Genomic DNA, 18,174 nt, shown 5'->3' on the forward strand with positions numbered 1-18,174 from the left:
CTCCCAGTATCACTCTTACCCCCCAGGCGCCTTGGAATATTGCATGTTAACATCAGAAGTCTCCTCCCCAAGTTTGAGTTATTCACTGCGTTAGCACACTCTGCCAACCCTGATGTTCTAGCAGTGTCTGAATCTTGGGTTAGGAAGGCTACCAAAAATTCAGAAATTTCCATTCCGAACTACAACATTTTCCGTCTAGATATAACTGCCAAAGGGGGCGGAGTTGCAATCTACTCTAGAGATAGCCAGCAGAGCTCTATCATACTATCCAGGTCTGTGCCCAAACAGTTTGAGCTTCTACTTCTAAAAATCCACCTTTAAAGAAATACGTTTCTCACTGTTGCCGCTTGCTACAGACCCCCCTCAGCCCCCAGTTGTGCCCTGGACACCATATGTGAATTGCTTGCCCCCCATCTATCCTCAGAGTTCGTACTGTTTGGTGACCTAAACTGGGATATGCTTAACACCCCGGCCGTCCTACAATATAAACTAGATGCCCTCAATCTCACACAAATTATCAAGGGACCTACCAGGTACAACCCTAAATCCGTAAACATGGGCACCCTCATAGATATCATCATGACTAATTAACCCTCTAAATACACCTCTGCTGTCTTCAACCAGGATCTCAGCGATCACTGCCTCATTGCCTGCGTCCGTAATGGGTCCGCGGTCAAACGACCACCCCTCATCACTGTCAAACGCTCCCTAAAACACTTCAGTGAGCAGGCCTTTCTAATTGCCCTGGCCCGGGTATCCTGGATGGCTATTGACCTCATTCTGTCAGTAGAGGATGCCTGGATGTTCTTCAAAAGTGCTTTCCTCTCCATCTTAAATAAGCATGCCCCATTCAAAAAATTCAGAACTAAGAACAGATATAGCCCCTGGTTCACCCCAGACTTGACCAGCACAAAAACATCCTGTGGCGTACTGCATTAGCATCGAACAGCCCCCGCAATATGCAACTTTTCAGGGAAGTCAGGAACCAATATACACAATCAGTTAGGAAAGCAAAGGCTAGCTTTTTCAAACAGAAATGTGCATCTTGTAGCACTAACTCCAAAAAGGTTTGGGACACTGTAAAGTCCATGGAGAATAAGAGCACCTCCTCCCAGCTACCCACTGCACTGAGGCTAGGAAACACTGTCACCACCGATAAATCTACGATAATTGAGAATGTCAATAAGCATTTTGCTACAGTCAATCAATCAATCAATTTTATTTTATATAGCCCTTCTTACATCAGCTAATATCTCGAAGTGCTGTACAGAAACCCAGCCTAAAACCCCAAACAGCTAGTAATGCAGGTGTAGAAGCACGGTGGCTAGGAAAAACTCCCTAGAAAGGCGAAAACCTAGGAAGAAACCTAGAGAGGAACCAGGCTATGAGGGGTGGCCAGTCCTCTTCTGGCTGTGCCGGGTGGAGATTATAACAGAACCATGCCAAGATGTTCAAAAATGTTCATAAGTGACAAGCATGGTCAAATAATAATCAGGAATAAATCTCAGTTGGCTTTTCATAGCCGATCATTAAGAGTTGAAAACAGCAGGTCTGGGACAGGTAGGGGTTCCATAACCGCAGGCAGAACAGTTGAAACTGGAATAGCAGCAAGGCCAGGCGGACTGGGGACAGCAAGGAGTCACCACGGCCGGTAGTCCCGACGTATGGTCCTAGGGCTCAGGTCTCTCAGTTGGCTTTTCATAGCCGATCATTAAGAGTTGAAAACAGCAGGTCTGGGACAGGTAGGGGTTTCGTAGCCGCAGGCAGAACAGTTGAAACTGGAATAGCAGCAAGGCCAGGCGGACTGGGGACAGCAAGGTGTCATCATGCCCGGTAGTCCTGACGTATGGTCCTAGGGCTCAGGTTCTCAGAGAGAAAGAGAGAACGAGAGAATTAGAGAGAGCATACTTAAATTCACACAGGACACTGGATAAGACAGGAGAAGTACTCCAGGTATAACCAACTAACCCCAGCCCCCCGACACATAAACTACTGCAGCATAAATACTGGAGGCTGAGACAGGAGCGGTCCGGAGACACTGTGGCCCCATCCGAAGAAACCCCCGGACAGGGCCAAACAGGAAGGATATAACCCCACCCACTCCGCCAAAGCACAGCCCCCGCACCACTAGAGGGATATCCCCAACCACCAACTTACAATCCTGAGACAAGGCCGAGTATAGCCCACAGAGGTCTCCACCACAGCACAAACCAAGGGGGGGGCGCCAACCCAGACAGGAAGATCACGTCAGTAACTCAACCCACTCAAGTGACGCACCCCTCCCAGGGACGGCATGAAAGAGCACCAGCAAGCCAGTGACTCAGCCCCTGCAACAGGGTTAGAGGCAGAGAACCCCAGTGGAGAGGGGAACCGGCCCGGCAGAGACAGCAAGGGCTGTTCGTTGCTCCAGCCTTTCCGTTCACCTTCACACTCCTGGGCCAGACTACACTCAATCATATGACCTACTGAAGAGATAAGTCTTCAGTAAAGACTTAAAGGTTGAGACCGAGTCTGCGTCTCTCACATGGGTAGGCAGACTGTTCCATAAAAATGGAGATCTATAGGAGAAAGCCCTGCCTCCCGCTGTTTGCTTAGAAATTCTAGGGACAATTAGGAGGCCTGCGTCTTGTGACCGTAGCGTACGTATTGGTATGTACGGCAGGACCAACTCGGAAAGATAGGTAGGAGCAAGCCCATGTAACGCTTTATAGGTTAACAGTAAAACCTTGAAATCAGCCCTTGCCTTAACAGGAAGCCAGTGTAGGGAAGCTAGCACTGGAGTAATATGATCAAATTTCTTGGTTCTAGTCAGGATTCTAGCAGCCGTATTTAGCACTAACTGAAGTTTATTTAGTGCTTTATCCGGGTAGCCGGAAAATAGAGCATTGCAGTAGTCTAACCTAGAAGTAACAAATGCATGGATTAATTTTTCTGCATCATCTATTTACAGCTGGCCATGCTTTCCACCTGGCTACCCCTACCCCGGCCACCAGCTCTTCACCCTCCGCTGCAACTTGCCCATGCCCCCACGCTTCTCCTTCACCCAAATTCAGATAGCTGATGTCCCGAAAGAGCTGCTAAATCTGGACCCCTACAAATCAGCTGGGCTAGACATTCTGGACCCTTTCTTTTTTAAATTAGCAGCAGAAATTGTCGCAACCCCTATTACTAGCCTGTTCAACCTCTCTTTCGTATCGTCTGAGATCCCCAGAGATTGGAAAGCTGCCGCGGTCATCCCCCTCTTCAAATGGTTCAACAGCGCCGGAGAAGATGGCTGCCGTTTTACAGCCCTCTAACCAATTGTACTATTATGTGTGTTTTTCCGCGTTATTTGTAATTTATTTTGTACATAATGTTTCTGCCATCGTCTCTTATAACCAAAAAGAGCTTCTGGATATCAGGACAGCGATTACTCACCTCGTATTGGACGAAGATTTTTTCTTCAACGAGGCGGCCGCGAAGGATATCATACAGACACCCGACAAGGCCCAAATCCCCGTCATTCGCGTGAGGAAGAGACGGAGATATCGTGGACGGAGATCGGGGTGCCTTGTAAGGATCCGACGGCGAGCGAGTAAACTGCCTCTTCCATCAATCCTATTAGCCAACGTTCAATCTTTTGAAAATAAAGTGGACGACTTAAGATTACGGTTATCCTACCAACGGGACATTAAAAACTGTAATATCTTATGTTTCACCGAGTCGTGGCTGAACGACGACAATGATAACATTCAGCTAGCAGGCTATACGCTACATCGGCAGGACAGAACGGCTGACTCCGGTAAGACAAGGGGTGGCGGTCTGTGTATATTTGTAAACAACAGCTGGTGCACAAAATCAAATACTAAGGAAGTCTCGAGGTTTTGCTCGCCTGAGGTAGAGTATCTTATGATAAGCTGTAGACCACACTATTTACCAAGAGAGTTTTCATCTATATTTTTCATAGCTGTCTATTTACCACCACAAACCAATGCTGGCATTAAGATTGCACTGAATGAGTTGTACAAGGCCATTAATCAACAGGAAAACGCTCATCCAGATGCAGCGCTCCTAGTGGCCGGGGACTTTAATGCAGGGAAACTTACATCCGTTCTACCTAATTTCTACCAGCATGTTAAATGTGCAACCAGAGGGAAAAAAACTCTAGACCACCTTTACTCCACACACAGAGACGCATACAAAGCTCTCCCTCGCCCTCCATTTGGCAAATCTGACCATAACTCTATCCTCCTGATTCCTGCTTATAAGCAAAAACTAAAGCAGGAAGCACCAGTGACTCGGTTAATAAAAAAGTGGTCAGATGACGCAGATGCTAAGCTACAGGACTGTTTTGCTAGCACAGACTGGAACATGTTCCGGGATTCTTCAGACAGCATTGAGGAGTACACCACATCAGTCACTGGCTTCATCAATAAGTGCATCGATGATGTCGTCCCCACAGTGACCGTACGTACATACCCCAACCAGAAGCCATGGATTACAGGAAACATCCGTACTGAGCTAAAGGGTAGAGCTGCCGCTTTCAAGGAACGGGACTCTAACCCGGACGCTTATAAGAAATCCCGCTATGACCTCCGACGAACCATCAAACAGGCAAAGAGTCAATACAGGTCTAAGATTGAATCGTACTACACTGGCTCTGACGCTCGTCGGATGTGGCAGGGCTTGAAAACTATTACAGACTACAAAGGGAAGCACAGCCGCGAGCTGCCCAGTGACACAAGCCTACCAGACGAGCTAAACCACTTCTATGCTCGCTTCGAGGCAAGCAACACTGAAGCATGCATGAGAGCACCAGCTGTTCCGGATGACTATGTGATCACGCTCTCCGTAGCCGATGTGAGTAAGACTTTTAAGCAGGTCAACATTCACAAGGCCGAAGGGCCAGACGGATTACCAGGACGTGTACTCCGAGCATGTGCTGACCAACTGGCAAGTGTCTTCACTGACATTTTCAACATGTCCCTGACTGAGTCTGTAATACCAACATGTTTCAAGCAGACCACCATAGTCCCCGTGCCCAAGGACTCTAAGATAACCTGCCTAAATGACTACCGGCCCGTAGCACTGACGTCTGTAGCCATGAAGTGTTTTGAAAGGCTGGTCATGGCTCACATCAACAGCATTATCCCAGAAACCCTAGACCCACTCCAATTTGCATACCGCCCCAACAGATCCACAGATGATGCAATCTCTATTGCACTCCACACTGCCCTTTCCCACCTGGACAAGAGGAACACCTACGTGAGAATGCTATTCATTGACTACAGCTCAGCATTCAACACCATAGTGCCCTCTAAGCTCATCACTAAGCTAAGTATCCTGGGACTAAACACCTCCCTCTGCAACTGGATCCTGGACTTCCTGACGGGCCGCCCCCAGGTGGTAAGGGTAGGTAACAACACATCTGCCACACTGATCCTCAACACGGGGGCCCCTCAGGGGTGCGTGCTCAGTCCCCTCCTGTACTCTCTGTTCACCCATGACTGCATGGCCAGGCACGACTCCAACACCATCATTAAGTTTGCCGACGACACAACAGTGGTAGGCCTGATCACCGACAACGATGAGACAGCCTATAGGGAGGAGGTCAGAGATCTGGCCGTGTGGTGCCAGGACAACAACCTCTCCCTCAACGTGACCAAGACAAAGGAGATGATTGTGGACTACAGGAAAAAAAAGAGGACTGAGCACGCCCCCATTCTCATCGACGGGGCTGTAGTGGAACAGGTTGAGAGCTTCAAGTTCCTTGGTGTCCACATCACCAACGAACTATCATGGTCCAAACACACCAAGACAGTCGTGAAGAGGGCACGACAAAGCCTATTCCCCCTCAGGAGACTAAAAAGATTTGGCATGGGTCCTCAGATCCTCAAAAAATTCTACAGCTGCACCATCGAGAGCATCCTGACTGGTTGCATCACCGCCTGGTATGGCAACTGCTTGGCCTCTGACCGCAAGGCACTACAGAGGGTAGTGCGTACGGCCCAGTACATCACTGGGGCAAAGCTTCCTGCCATCCAGGACCTCTATACCAGGCGGTGTCAGAGGAAGGCCCTCAAAATTGTCAAAGACTCCAGCCACCCTAGTCATAGACTGTTCTCTCTGCTACCGCACGGCAAGCGGTACCGGAGTGCCAAGTCTAGGTCCAAAAGACTTCTCAACAGCTTCTACCCCCAAGCCATAAGACTCCTGAACAGCTAATCATGGCTACCCGGACTATTTGCACTGCCCCCCCACCCCATCCTTTTTACGCTGCTGCTATTCTGTTAAGTATTTATGCATAGTCACTTTAACTCTACCCACATGTACATATTACCTCAACTACCTCAACTAGCCGGTGCCCCCGCACATTGACTCTGCAACGGTACCCCCCTGTATATATAGCCTCCCTACTGTCACTTTATTTTACTTCTGCTCTTTTTTTTCTCAACACTTTTTTTTGTTGTTGTTTTATTTTTACTTTTTTGGTTTAAAATAAATGCACTGTTGGTTAAGGGCTGTAAGTAAGCATTTCACTGTAATGTCTGCACCTGTTGTATTCGGCGCATGTGACCAATAAAATTTGATTTGATTTGATTTTGACTCTAGATCCAAACTGTTACAGACCTATATCCATCCTGCCCTGCCTTTCGAAAGTATTTGAAAGCCTAGTTAACAAACAGATCACCGACCATTTCGAATCCCACCGTACGTTCTCCGCTATGCAATCTGGTTTCCGAGCTGGTCATGGGTGCACCTCAGCCACGCTCAAGGTCCTAAACGATATAATAACCGCGATCGATATAAGACAGTACTGTGCAGCCGTCTTCATCGACCTGGCCAAGGCTTTTGACTCTGTCAATCACCGCATTCTTATTGGCAGACTAAATAGCCTTGGTTTCTCAAATGACTGCCTCGCCTGGTTCACCAACTACTTCTCAGATAGAGTTCAATGTGTCAAATCGGAGGGCCTGTTGTTTGGACGTCTGGCAGTCTCTATGGGGGTGCCACAGGGTTCAATGCTCGGGCCGACTCTATTCTCTGTGTATATCAATGATGTCACTCTTGCTGCTGGTGACTCTCAGATCCACCTCTACGAAGACGACACCATTTTGTATACATCTGGCCCTTCATTGGACACTGTGTTAACAAACCTCCAAACGAGCTTCAATGCCATACAACACTCCTTCCGTGGCCTCCAACTGCTCTTTAGTAAAACTAAATGCATGCTCTTCATTCGAACGCTGCTTGCACCCGACCGCCCGACTAGAATCACTACTCTCGGCGGGTCTGACTTAGAATAACTACAAATACCTAGGTGTCTGGTTAGACCGTAAACTCTCCTTCCAGACTCACATTAAGCATCTCCAATCCAAAGTTAAATCTAGAATCGGCTTCTTATTTCGCAAAAAAGCCTCCTTCACTCATGCTGCTAAACATGCCCTCGTAAAACTGACTATCCTACCGATCCTTGACTTCGGCGATGTCATTTACAAAATAGTTTCCAACATTACTCAGCAAATTGGATGTAGTCTATCACAGTGCCATCCGTTTTGTCACCAAAGCCCCATATACTACTCACCATTGTGACCTGTAAGCTCTCGTTAGCTGGCCCTCACTACATATTCGTCACCAAACCCACTGGCTCCAGGTCATCTATAAATCACTTCTAGGCAAATCCCCGCCTTATCTTAGATCATTGGTCACCATAGCAACACCCACCCCTAGTATGCATTCCAGAAGGTATCTCTCACTGGTCATTCCCAAAGCCAACACCTCCTTTGGCCGCCATTCCTTCCAGTTCTCTGCTGCAAATGACTGGAACGAACTGCAAAATTCTCTGAAGCTGGAGACACTTATCTCCCTCACTAACTTTAAGCATCAGTTGTCAGAGCAGCTTACCGATCACTGCACCTGTACAGAGCCCATCTGAAATTAGCCCACCCAACTACCTCATCCCCATATTGTTATTTACATTGTTATTTATTTTGCTCATTTGCACCCCAGTATCTCTATTTGCACATCATCTTCTGCACATCTATTACTCCAGTGTTAATACTAAATTGTAATTATTTTGAACTATGGCCTATTTATTGCCTTACCTCCATAACTTACTACATTTGCACACACTGTATATAGATTTTTTATTGTGTTATTGACTACATTTTGTTTTTGTTTATTCCATATGTAACTCTGTGTTGTTGTTGTTTTTATCGCACTGCTTTGCTTTATCTTGGCCAGGTCGCAGTTGTAAATGAGAACTTGTTCTCAACTGGCTTACCTGGTTAAATAAAGGTGAAATAAAATAAATAAAAAAGATCCTACATGTGTATACATTGCTTACATTACATTAATGCTTCAATCACATAAAATACAGAAGCCTGTGGTCAACTCTTCTGCAGCCAAACAATGATGATTCACTTTTCACAGTTAACACAAGTGTCTAAAGGGCTTTCAGAGGACAAGGAATATTCTGACTCTAAATGCATTTTCTGAACTGACACATTGCTATATGAACCGCCATACTCTCTGCAACTTTAGGCTTTCATTATGGTATGTTTTAATAGTGATTGAAATAGTTAAACATGCACTATGCAGATATCGCTCCGCCATTTCCTGGTTGCTAAAATTCTAATAGTTCACCTAATTTCAGTTTATGTGACAAAACAAGCAAGTAAAGTGTAGAGAATCATTGTACCATCTAAACCGCTGTGAAATATATTTTCAGCTGTTTGAAGCTGGTGTACAAAACTGAAAAGTAAAATGAAACTTAAGAACGGGTAGCATAGAAATTGGTCACATAGAACATATATTCTGCGTCTTAGACTTGCTTTCAATGAGAATGACAGATCTATAACACACATTTCTATGTGAATTTGGTCGGGTCGACACCAAAAATGTACATATTGTAGCTTTACCTCTCTGATAGGGATTTTATTTTGACGGATTATATATAACTTTACTGTATAACACAAACAGCCATTCAATGAATGCACAGTAAGCTGAGTTGTCTGTTTTTGCACATTGCGAAAATCATTTTCCACTTAGAGATCATTATCGCAAAGCCACAAAGCAATAATTTAATAACTCAATAATTGATGACAGATGACTGGCCTGTAGATCAGATATATGACTGAGCTTAAACAGCAATGAATGAAATGCTGTAATTTGTGGGCTGACAAGATTGGATAGCGGACAAATCCTTACTCATTTCAAAATCTTCACGGTCTGTTTCCAATCAATTATACGGAAGACTAATTTCACACAATTCCCCAAATTAAACCCAGCATTTTTTCCAGCGCTATCAATGCAAAGTTCAACACTATCTTCCATAATAGCACCAGACAGACAGAGTTTGAAGAGAAGTCATGTGTATCATGCATCAGATGGGTTCAGAACTCCACATTAAATGTTTATTTGATGCATATGAATTTATCAAATGTTTGCCAACACACACACACAGACATTTTCAAATGCAACTTAACATTCCATTGATTCAGGCTGGGTCCATTCAGGCTGGGGCCATTGGCTTAAATGCCTCACTACGTTTATGATAAGAGCTGTTATGGGCTGAACCAGAGAAGGAGGAGGACTGTACCAACTCACCTGCCACTGACAGGGATATGGCCCCAGTTGAGCCTCCAGGTGATGATGGGGGTAGGAACACCCACTGCCACACAGTTGAAGGTCACCGTCTCCCCCCGCACCGCCTGAATGGACTCCTCCGGGGGACTGGTCACCGTGGGAGGAGCTTAAAGACAAAGTTACGAGAAAACAACAACAAAGATGAGCATCTATAAAGCCAAGTATGCACTGTGTGATGCATGATGGCACACACATATTCAAAAACAAGTCCCAACTACCCAACCTCAATTTAAAAGGTCAGTGGTTTATTGGGGTATTCAGTCTCTTTAGTGCGAAACAAAAATTATGGAAAGTCCGAAAAAAATACTCTTTGCCATGGATGGACAACATCCCAAAAGTTCTGTGTCTATGTCACCGAAGTATGAATGGAACCTGAGTCACTGCAGTGGTTATGGTACAAAGGATGACTATACAGGAGAGACACATAGAGGCTTACAGAGAAAGAAGGGGGGTTGGAGGTCAGAGGGCGTTTTGAGAGAGAGAGAATGAAAGACAGAGGAGGTAGAGAAAGAGAGTGAGAAGAGTGTATGGGTGAGAGAGAGAAAGAGAGACACACATACATGGTGTGTGAGAGAGATATAAAGGAGAAAGAGAGCGATAAAGAGAGAGCGAGAGCGAGAGAGAGAGAGACAGAGAGAGAGAGTGAACAGAGAGACACAGGCAGATAGATGTCATGACGCTCAGGGTCTGGGACTTACTGCAGCCGTACTCATCAGAGCGGTCTGGGCAGTCTGGCTCTTCATCACACTGATAGCTGGATGGGATGCAGGTGCGGTCACTGAGGCACACAAACTGCTCTGGGGCACACGTGTCACCTGGACCTCTGGTGGCTGGAGAACCAGAAGAGATGGAAAATCACTTAGTCATTAATCATTTTAACATTTAAGTTTCCAAGGAGCTCTAAAAGCGTTTGAAAAATATGTGAATCATTTTAAATGAACTAGTTTGGCTTCAGATCAGCAAACAGGAGTGCTGACTTACGGCAGTCTGTCTCGTCTGAGTTGTCCTCGCAGTCGTTGTCTCCGTCGCAGCGCCACAGCTTGAGAGCACAGCGGCCGTTCTTACACTTGAACTCATTGGGTTCACAGGGAGAGGGAGTGCCTGGAGACAGACATGGAGCCTGGATCAGACACCTTGATCAGGTGTGTTTGCATTAAGCGGATGCAAAGCGTTGTGTCTGATCGTAATTGTGTTTGTGTGTGTGTCAGGGTTTCCATTAGGAAAATGTGGCGCCTTTCATTTGACCGGCAGCATTTTAATTTACTGGACATTTAAGAAATGTACCAGATCCCTATGCATTGGTTGCGCAACCTGATTAGGGCATCCACCCACTGTGCTTAGAATGCCAGAAATCACATTTAGTTTATGGTCATTCATCTTAACAGAACATGCAACGGCGTGCGTCATTCTTACCGAATTCCGATGAGAAATTTGAAGATGTTAGAATACATATGCAGCGCGTCCATATAGGGGAAGCTTAGCTTTCCCTAAAGTAAATTGAATTGCCAAAATTATATAGCCTAAATAGCTTACTCCTGTCTATACATAAATAAATAAAATCATTCAAAATACTGTAGGCTACTACACCAGAAAGCATGATTTGGCCACAAAGGATCACATAGCCTACAGTCGGAAGGGCCCACAATTTGGGCAGAGCACGCAGCAAATACCAAATAGATGATTGTTGAGTTGCGACTGTCAGTGAAAATGAGAGACCCAGTCAGGCATATCGCAATATTTAAAAATACAATCATGGAAAAACAGTTTGGAAAGCGAAATAGCCATTACTGTAAATAGAAGACAATGAAATGACTCCAATCTGACTTTTAACTGTCAAAATGTTCAACTTAATTGAGTGAAAAGTAGCCAATCTTATTGGCACCAGCGGAGAACATTGGCCATATCCCCGGTGAGTGTGCATATTCACTGTCTTTATCATTGGGTCAGTGCCACTTTTGTTTGTTTTTAGACAATAATTTCCTCCTCCAGATTAGACGGACGTCATATTGTATTTGTGTCTCCCCTTTTCGTAGGCCCAGAGTAGGCTACCCTGTAATTTTTGTTGTATTAAAAAAGATTCTGCTAATGTCTCCAGTCATATAAAATGGAGTAGACTTGCATGAAATGTGTTTATGAATGGCCAACATTTTCCTGTGATATAGCCTATAACCTGCCTACTCTACGCCACTATGCACTGCATTGAACAGTCTTTTTTGCGAACAGTGATTGAGTTATATTATTAGACTAAATTATGACTATCCAATCTAATCATCACATTAGGAATAGTAGGCTATCTTACATAAGTCTGCAAATGCAAGGATGCATGGAATGCTTTATTATAAAGGTGCATTTCTATGGTGAAAATTAGCTTCCCCAAACTTGAAACCCATGCGCTGCCTATGTTAGAATAACTGTCCACATTTACTTATCCTCAGCCAACAAGACGAGTAACGAACAGCAAAATCACTAGCCTATGCCAATCTACTAACCCCCATAGTAGAACAGTTGACCTATTCTATTGGTCAGCTTGTCGTTCTGTGCGAGAAAGAAATAACCTTTTCCAAACAGATTCTGGGACAGTTGTGGGATGATAGATCCTAAATTCATACAACCAGCAGGCCTGGGTTACATCCCAAAATTGTTTAAAAAGCAATGAGGTTCATGCAACAGATCAGAAGTTTAGCTTAGAATGTTGATAAACTATTATTTCTTCACATTATAAGTGCAGCAATGTGCACAAGGCAGTAGTCTACGCGCGAATGTTTAGAAATGTAGAAAGAGGGGAGATCTAAATATGCAACAACTAGTATGGGTTGCTAATATGACTAGGATTGTGCCTTTTGGCTACTGGACAATGAAAGAAAGTTGATTTGAAAACCAATAGAACATGAGAGAAAAAGGCTACTTGTTTCAATGGCATATGGAAGTTTTTATAAAATAATTGCCTGCAGGTTTGGTTAGATTTTGGCTAGACTACTTTGAAGCAAGGTAAGACATGCCTCAAAATATGTTGTAAAACGTTCAGGTTTCAAACAATTAAGTATATGTTTTCAAAATGCATACTGTCTCCAGCTCATTGTAAAGTGGTGTGTGATGCGCTGAAGCCTGTCTAGTTGCCTATGCACTTGAATGGCGAATGGGAAGTGCGCTTCAATTTACCAGTTGAGAAAAAGAAAATACTAGGCCTAGCTCTTTTTAATTGTCATTATCAAATTTCTTTTTTTTTTATACACACGATTGCCTTTAGAATTGTTGCGCAATGATTGGGCTTATTAAAGCACGTTTCACTCCAGCAGCAACAAACAGCTGTTTGATGAGCTGTAGCAGCATCTCTCACGCTACATTGACTGCTATTTCAATCAATGAATAGGCTCAAATGCATTATTTCGCAATGTGATTTAATTTTTCTCCCGGACAATTGACCGGTGGCAATTTTATTTATTGGCTTTTTATTTGTTTTATCTGACAAAAGCCGGCTATTACCGGCTAACAGAAACACTGGTGTGTGTATATACATGCGTGCCTGCGTGTATGTACTTTGAAGTGTTAGTGGTTGCCAATATGTGCTTACCGCATCTGAACTCGTCGCTGCCATCAGAGCAGTCTCTCTCTCCATCACAGAGGTAGTCTCTGGGGACACACTCCCCGTTCTGACAGGTGGCCTGGTCCACTTTGCAGGGCCCTGGGGGACCAGGGGGGCGTGGGGACTTCTTGATGGGGGTGGTGGTGGGAGGGGTGGGGGTAACTGCACCAGGACGGATCTTATCTGAAAACCAACAGAGCTTTTAAAGACCGTTGATCCAAGGGCGAATCCTAACTTACACCTAACTTACATTTTCACTTGGTCATGCATTGATGTCAATAGAACACAATGTGAAAATTCAACATAAGTGAACATTTGAGTTGACACTCTCGTTAGGGTACAAAGATATGTTCAATCAAATGTTTTAGTCAACCATCTAGTCACAACACAGGTCCAGTACCTTTGCCACTACTCCATTCCATACCATGCAACTCACCACAATCCAGCTCGTCACTCATGTCATTGCAATCAGGTCTGTTGTCACACAGGTACTCTAGAGGGATGCACCCCCCATCCTGACACGTGTGCTGATCCTTCATGCACGGCCGAAGGTCGGGGACCACTGAGAGACACGGGGGTGGGGGGGTTCAAGGGTCAGACATGCAGAGCTAAAAGGCCACCACACAACACAACACAATGCTTCCTGTTCAAATCACGTCAAATACAAGCAACCTTCCTCGGTGGAGGCTGGTGTCACTTTAAATCGAAGGATGGGCTCATTGTAATGGCTGGAATGGAATAAATGGAATGGTATCGCAGACACCATGTGTATGATACCGTTCCAATATTCCATTCCAGTTATTACTATGAGCCGTCCTCCTTTCACCAGCCTCCAATGACCCTCCTGGGTCACTGCAGGTCGAGCTGGGGCCTGGGGCTTGTCAAAGTCTAATAGTTCACCGTACCGTACCGGAGGTGGGACATGGCCATAATGTAATGGGAGATCCTTCTGAATAAACTGTTTTGTTGTTGTTACAAATAGCAATATCTGTAACCTAACTCATGCCATGCAAAAATCTTTGCAGTCCTCTTGGGTAGTGCAAAACCAAAATGTTGTCAGACTTCTGCTTCAGGTGCACACATGCATAACATTCCTGCATGAACTCTTAACAGATTTCCAAAGAGCTAATCGTCATCTTGTTCGTCATCATCATCCAGAAATAGCGGCATTCTGCATTCTACACGCACTACAGAACAGTCATGTCACTTCTCCAGCAGCTCTGGCAGTCTTCGTGCAGCAGGCATCGTTCCAGACCTGGGTTCAAATACTATTTTGCTACTATTCTATAGGCTCCATTGCGCCAGGCAAGCTCAATCAAGCCCAGCTAAAGTATTTTAAATGATTTCCAATAGCTGTGAAGTCAGGTTGGCATGGTACAGTACAAACCTGGCACAGCCATGGGGTTCACAGGGGGCAGAGCTAGAAACCAGAGAGACATGTTAAGGACACTACCTCGGACTCACCTAGCCCTCCTTTTTGTTTCTTTTAATATTGTATTGGTTTATTGACAGAAATTGGTATGATTGAAGGGGAGATATATAGAGGGGAAATAGTGAACACAAGAAATAGCCTTTTCTAGCATGATGCCTTAAGCTGGCTAGCCTAGCTTCATTGAAAGATTGTAATAACATATGATAAATCAATGTCTCAACTAAATAAAGAACACCATAGCTATGAGATCAGACCTATTTTGTTAACTTGTACAGCATTTATAGTAGGTCAGTTAAGACTTCCTAAAATGGATACTGTACTATAGAAATCTTCCTAATATGGATGCCGTTAACTGTAAGTCGCTCTGGATAAGAGCGTCTGCTAAATGACTAAAATGTAAATGTGAATGTATATTTGGCCATGTCAGCATCCTGGAAAGTCCTTACAATGCGGAGTAAATATTATCCCCTGTGGTCCTTACCTTCTCCCAGGCGTCTGAACTGGAAGCCCTGGACAGAGGTGATGTAGGAGGCGATGGCTCCCTCCTTCACCACTCCATAGAGCACGTTGCGGATCTGATTGTCGTTGTTGTTGTAGTCAGAGCCCACGTCAAGCTCTACAAACACATCCACCCCATCCTGCCTCAGCATCTTCCTATACACAGGCCAGGACAGAACAGAGGGGGTTGTTAGAGAGGGACGTGGTGACGATAACGGTACAGTGCTCCAGGTTCAGATGAATGTTGGTCGGGGCATATCAAGATTTTCTCATGGTAAGAACATTGATTAGTTACACTCAGCTTACAACAGTGTTTGGTGGACCAACCAGATGAGTCTAAGCTGTAGCCTAAGCATTAGCTCTGGGAGCCAACAGTCTTCAGATCTCAGACAAGGTTACTCATCACGTGAGCATGGTTCATTGAACCACCTTTGTTACACCCAAGCTAAAGTAAGTCAAGTAAGTAAAAGTAAGACTGGTGGGGTTTTATCAACAGTAGCTGGAGATGAACAGTGATCTTACTTGATGAGGACCACATTGACAGTCTGGCTGCCTGAGATCCTGTTGTACTCTGACTCCAACTGTGAAAGGAGAAAAACAATACTTAGATGGGTACAAACCAGCAGAGATGCATTTTTGGCAACATGTTTTAACAAGTTTAACAACTTTCCTAACAAGTGTTCTAACATATGATGTACAGTAGTTTATAAACTGGGTGGTTCGAGCCCTGAATGCTGATTGGCTGACAGCCATGGTATATCAGACCGTATACCACATGTATGACAAAACATTTATTTTTACTGCTCTAATTACTTTGGTAACCAGTTTATAATAGCAATAAGGCACCTCGGGGGTTTGTGGTATATGGCCAATATACCACGGCTAAGGGCTGTATCCAGGCACTCCGCGTTGCGTTATGCTTAAGAACATCCCTTAGCCGTGGTATATTGGCCATATACCACACCCCCTCGTGCCTTATTGCTTAAATATGGTACAGTAGAGTATATTGACTAAAATGATCTACAGTATATGGCCTCAACTGCAATCAATAACATTGTGTAGCAGACATGACGTGGCAGTGGAATGCAAGGTGTGAGAATCCTGCCCTGGCCTGTGTAAAGTTTACAGCCCTTGTGGGGAGGGAGGGATAGGTCTACTGCTTACAGTACACAGTATACAGTATGTTCTGGAATAGGCCTACCGTATACAGTCCTCAAATTCAAATCTGGGCCTCAAAGCCAGTTCCATTGCTTTTTTGGTTAATTCTTCCCCTCTAATCATGGACAGATTTCGACCTGGGACACCAGGTGGGTGCAATTCATGATCAGGTAGAACAGAAAACCAGCAGTAGTCCGGACCTCAAAGGGTTAGATTTGAATACCTGTGGTATATAGTATATATGGTTCTGGAATAGACCTACCGTGTCCACCACCGCGTCAGAGATCTCCTGGAAAGACAGTGAGTAGATGTCCTCCATGTCAGGCCTGTACACGATGGAGTCTGTGAAGTTCACCAGAGCTCTGTAGTACGCTGGAACACAGAGAGAGACAACTGTTAGTTTAACCACAGGATGACATACAGGAACCACGGCGTGAACATTTATACTCATTTTTCAGCAACATAATGTACACAAAGCCACATTTACATGGGACTTTCTTTTGGTGGTGTTGCCTTATTCAAAATGAATTGAGACTCAAACTTGGATAATGTTTGGGACAAATGTCCCTCAGGGAGGCCTTTGGTTCAATGTTTGGAGAAAGAAACTCACCAAACATAACTGTGGCTAAATTCAGAGCCATGTACAAATGATGGGGTCTATTTCCATATCTCAATTGTGGTCTGTACTAAAAGTGACAACTGTACCACATATACAGGACGCTCGAACAACAGGCACGTTAGACGTACACATGCACACATACACACATATACACACCACAGGAGGTTGGTGGCACCTTATTTGGGGAGGACGGGCTCGTGGTAACGGCTGGAGGGGAATAGTGGGAATGGTAGCAAATACATCAAACACATGGTTTCCATGGTTTCCATGTGTTTGATGCCATTTCATTCGCTCCATTCCATCCATTATTATGAGCCGTCCTCCCCTCAGCAGCATCCCCTGATACACACACAAACACACTTTCTGTCTATAACACACATGTGCACGTCAGACAGATGTCAACACTTGTCACACAAATACACACACATAGCCATACGTGTGGACGATCTCACACAAGTCCAATTACACTGTCAGCCAAGGTGGGTCACTCACTGCCTTGCTAGCTACACTTTTATTCACAGTGAAAAGGTGACATCACAGTTTGAGTTAGACACTGAATAAGAGGGGAGCCCCCAGCCCAGCCCCAGCCCAGCCCCAGCCCTAACCCAGGCAGTGGCATTACTATGCCAACGGCTGCAGTGAAAAAAGCTCCAGTGAGTGATTCTGGAGGTGGGCCTCAACATTCCCTTTCCCTCCACAAAGTCAAACACACCAGATGGGACAGAGAGGTTGGAGCATGGGCTCTACTGCCTATGGAGAACAGAGTTAGCTAAGCTACCCTGACCCGGCTCTATGCTTTAAGTAGGTCATACTGGTCTTAATATAGACACAGTACTATCCATAGTGGTGTTCTATTGTCGATTTATGCAGCTTTAAAAATGTCACGTTTCTGTAGACATACTGTAGGCTACTGTCACTGCTGTCTGCAAAGGCTAAGGGAGGTTATCCAAATTGCAACTTCGTATCCCAGCAACTGAAAAAACAACAACTAATGATTTGTCTTATTATTATCACATGATCTATAACAGGGTCTATTTTTATTGCATATCTATTTCCTTTACAAGACATCTTCTCTCATACCACTCACAAATACACATCCTTTAAATAGCCCAGGCAAGCCCCCCCTCAAGGTGCACCTATTCTCACACCCCTGCCAACCTTGTTGAGCTGGCCTGGGTCTGCCAGCTTCTGTTCAGCTTGGCCTCGACCTGGTCTGGTCCGGGTTGGGGGAAGGAAGTCAATATTTGTGTTCTTTCT

The 18,174-nt window shown here is 44.9% G+C and overlaps 1 protein-coding gene across 1 annotated transcript in view; it reads right to left on the reverse strand.

Moving 5' to 3' along the window:
• hspg2 (heparan sulfate proteoglycan 2) overlaps nt 1-18,174 on the reverse strand; it is a 188,450-nt gene that overhangs the window by 81,065 nt on the left and 89,211 nt on the right. Inside the window, exons 4-11 of the mRNA XM_084184593.1 lie at nt 16,561-16,670; nt 15,663-15,721; nt 15,124-15,296; nt 13,647-13,772; nt 13,199-13,393; nt 10,609-10,728; nt 10,326-10,457; nt 9,589-9,733 (exon numbers count right to left, since the gene is read on the reverse strand). Coding sequence (XP_084040719.1) covers nt 9,589-9,733; nt 10,326-10,457; nt 10,609-10,728; nt 13,199-13,393; nt 13,647-13,772; nt 15,124-15,296; nt 15,663-15,721; nt 16,561-16,670 — 1,060 coding nt within the window. The remainder of the gene's footprint in view (nt 1-9,588; nt 9,734-10,325; nt 10,458-10,608; nt 10,729-13,198; nt 13,394-13,646; nt 13,773-15,123; nt 15,297-15,662; nt 15,722-16,560; nt 16,671-18,174) is intronic.

This window comes from Coregonus lavaretus (assembly GCF_964263955.1).
Source record: "Coregonus lavaretus genome assembly, chromosome: 20".
Lineage (NCBI taxonomy): Eukaryota > Metazoa > Chordata > Actinopteri > Salmoniformes > Salmonidae > Coregonus > Coregonus lavaretus.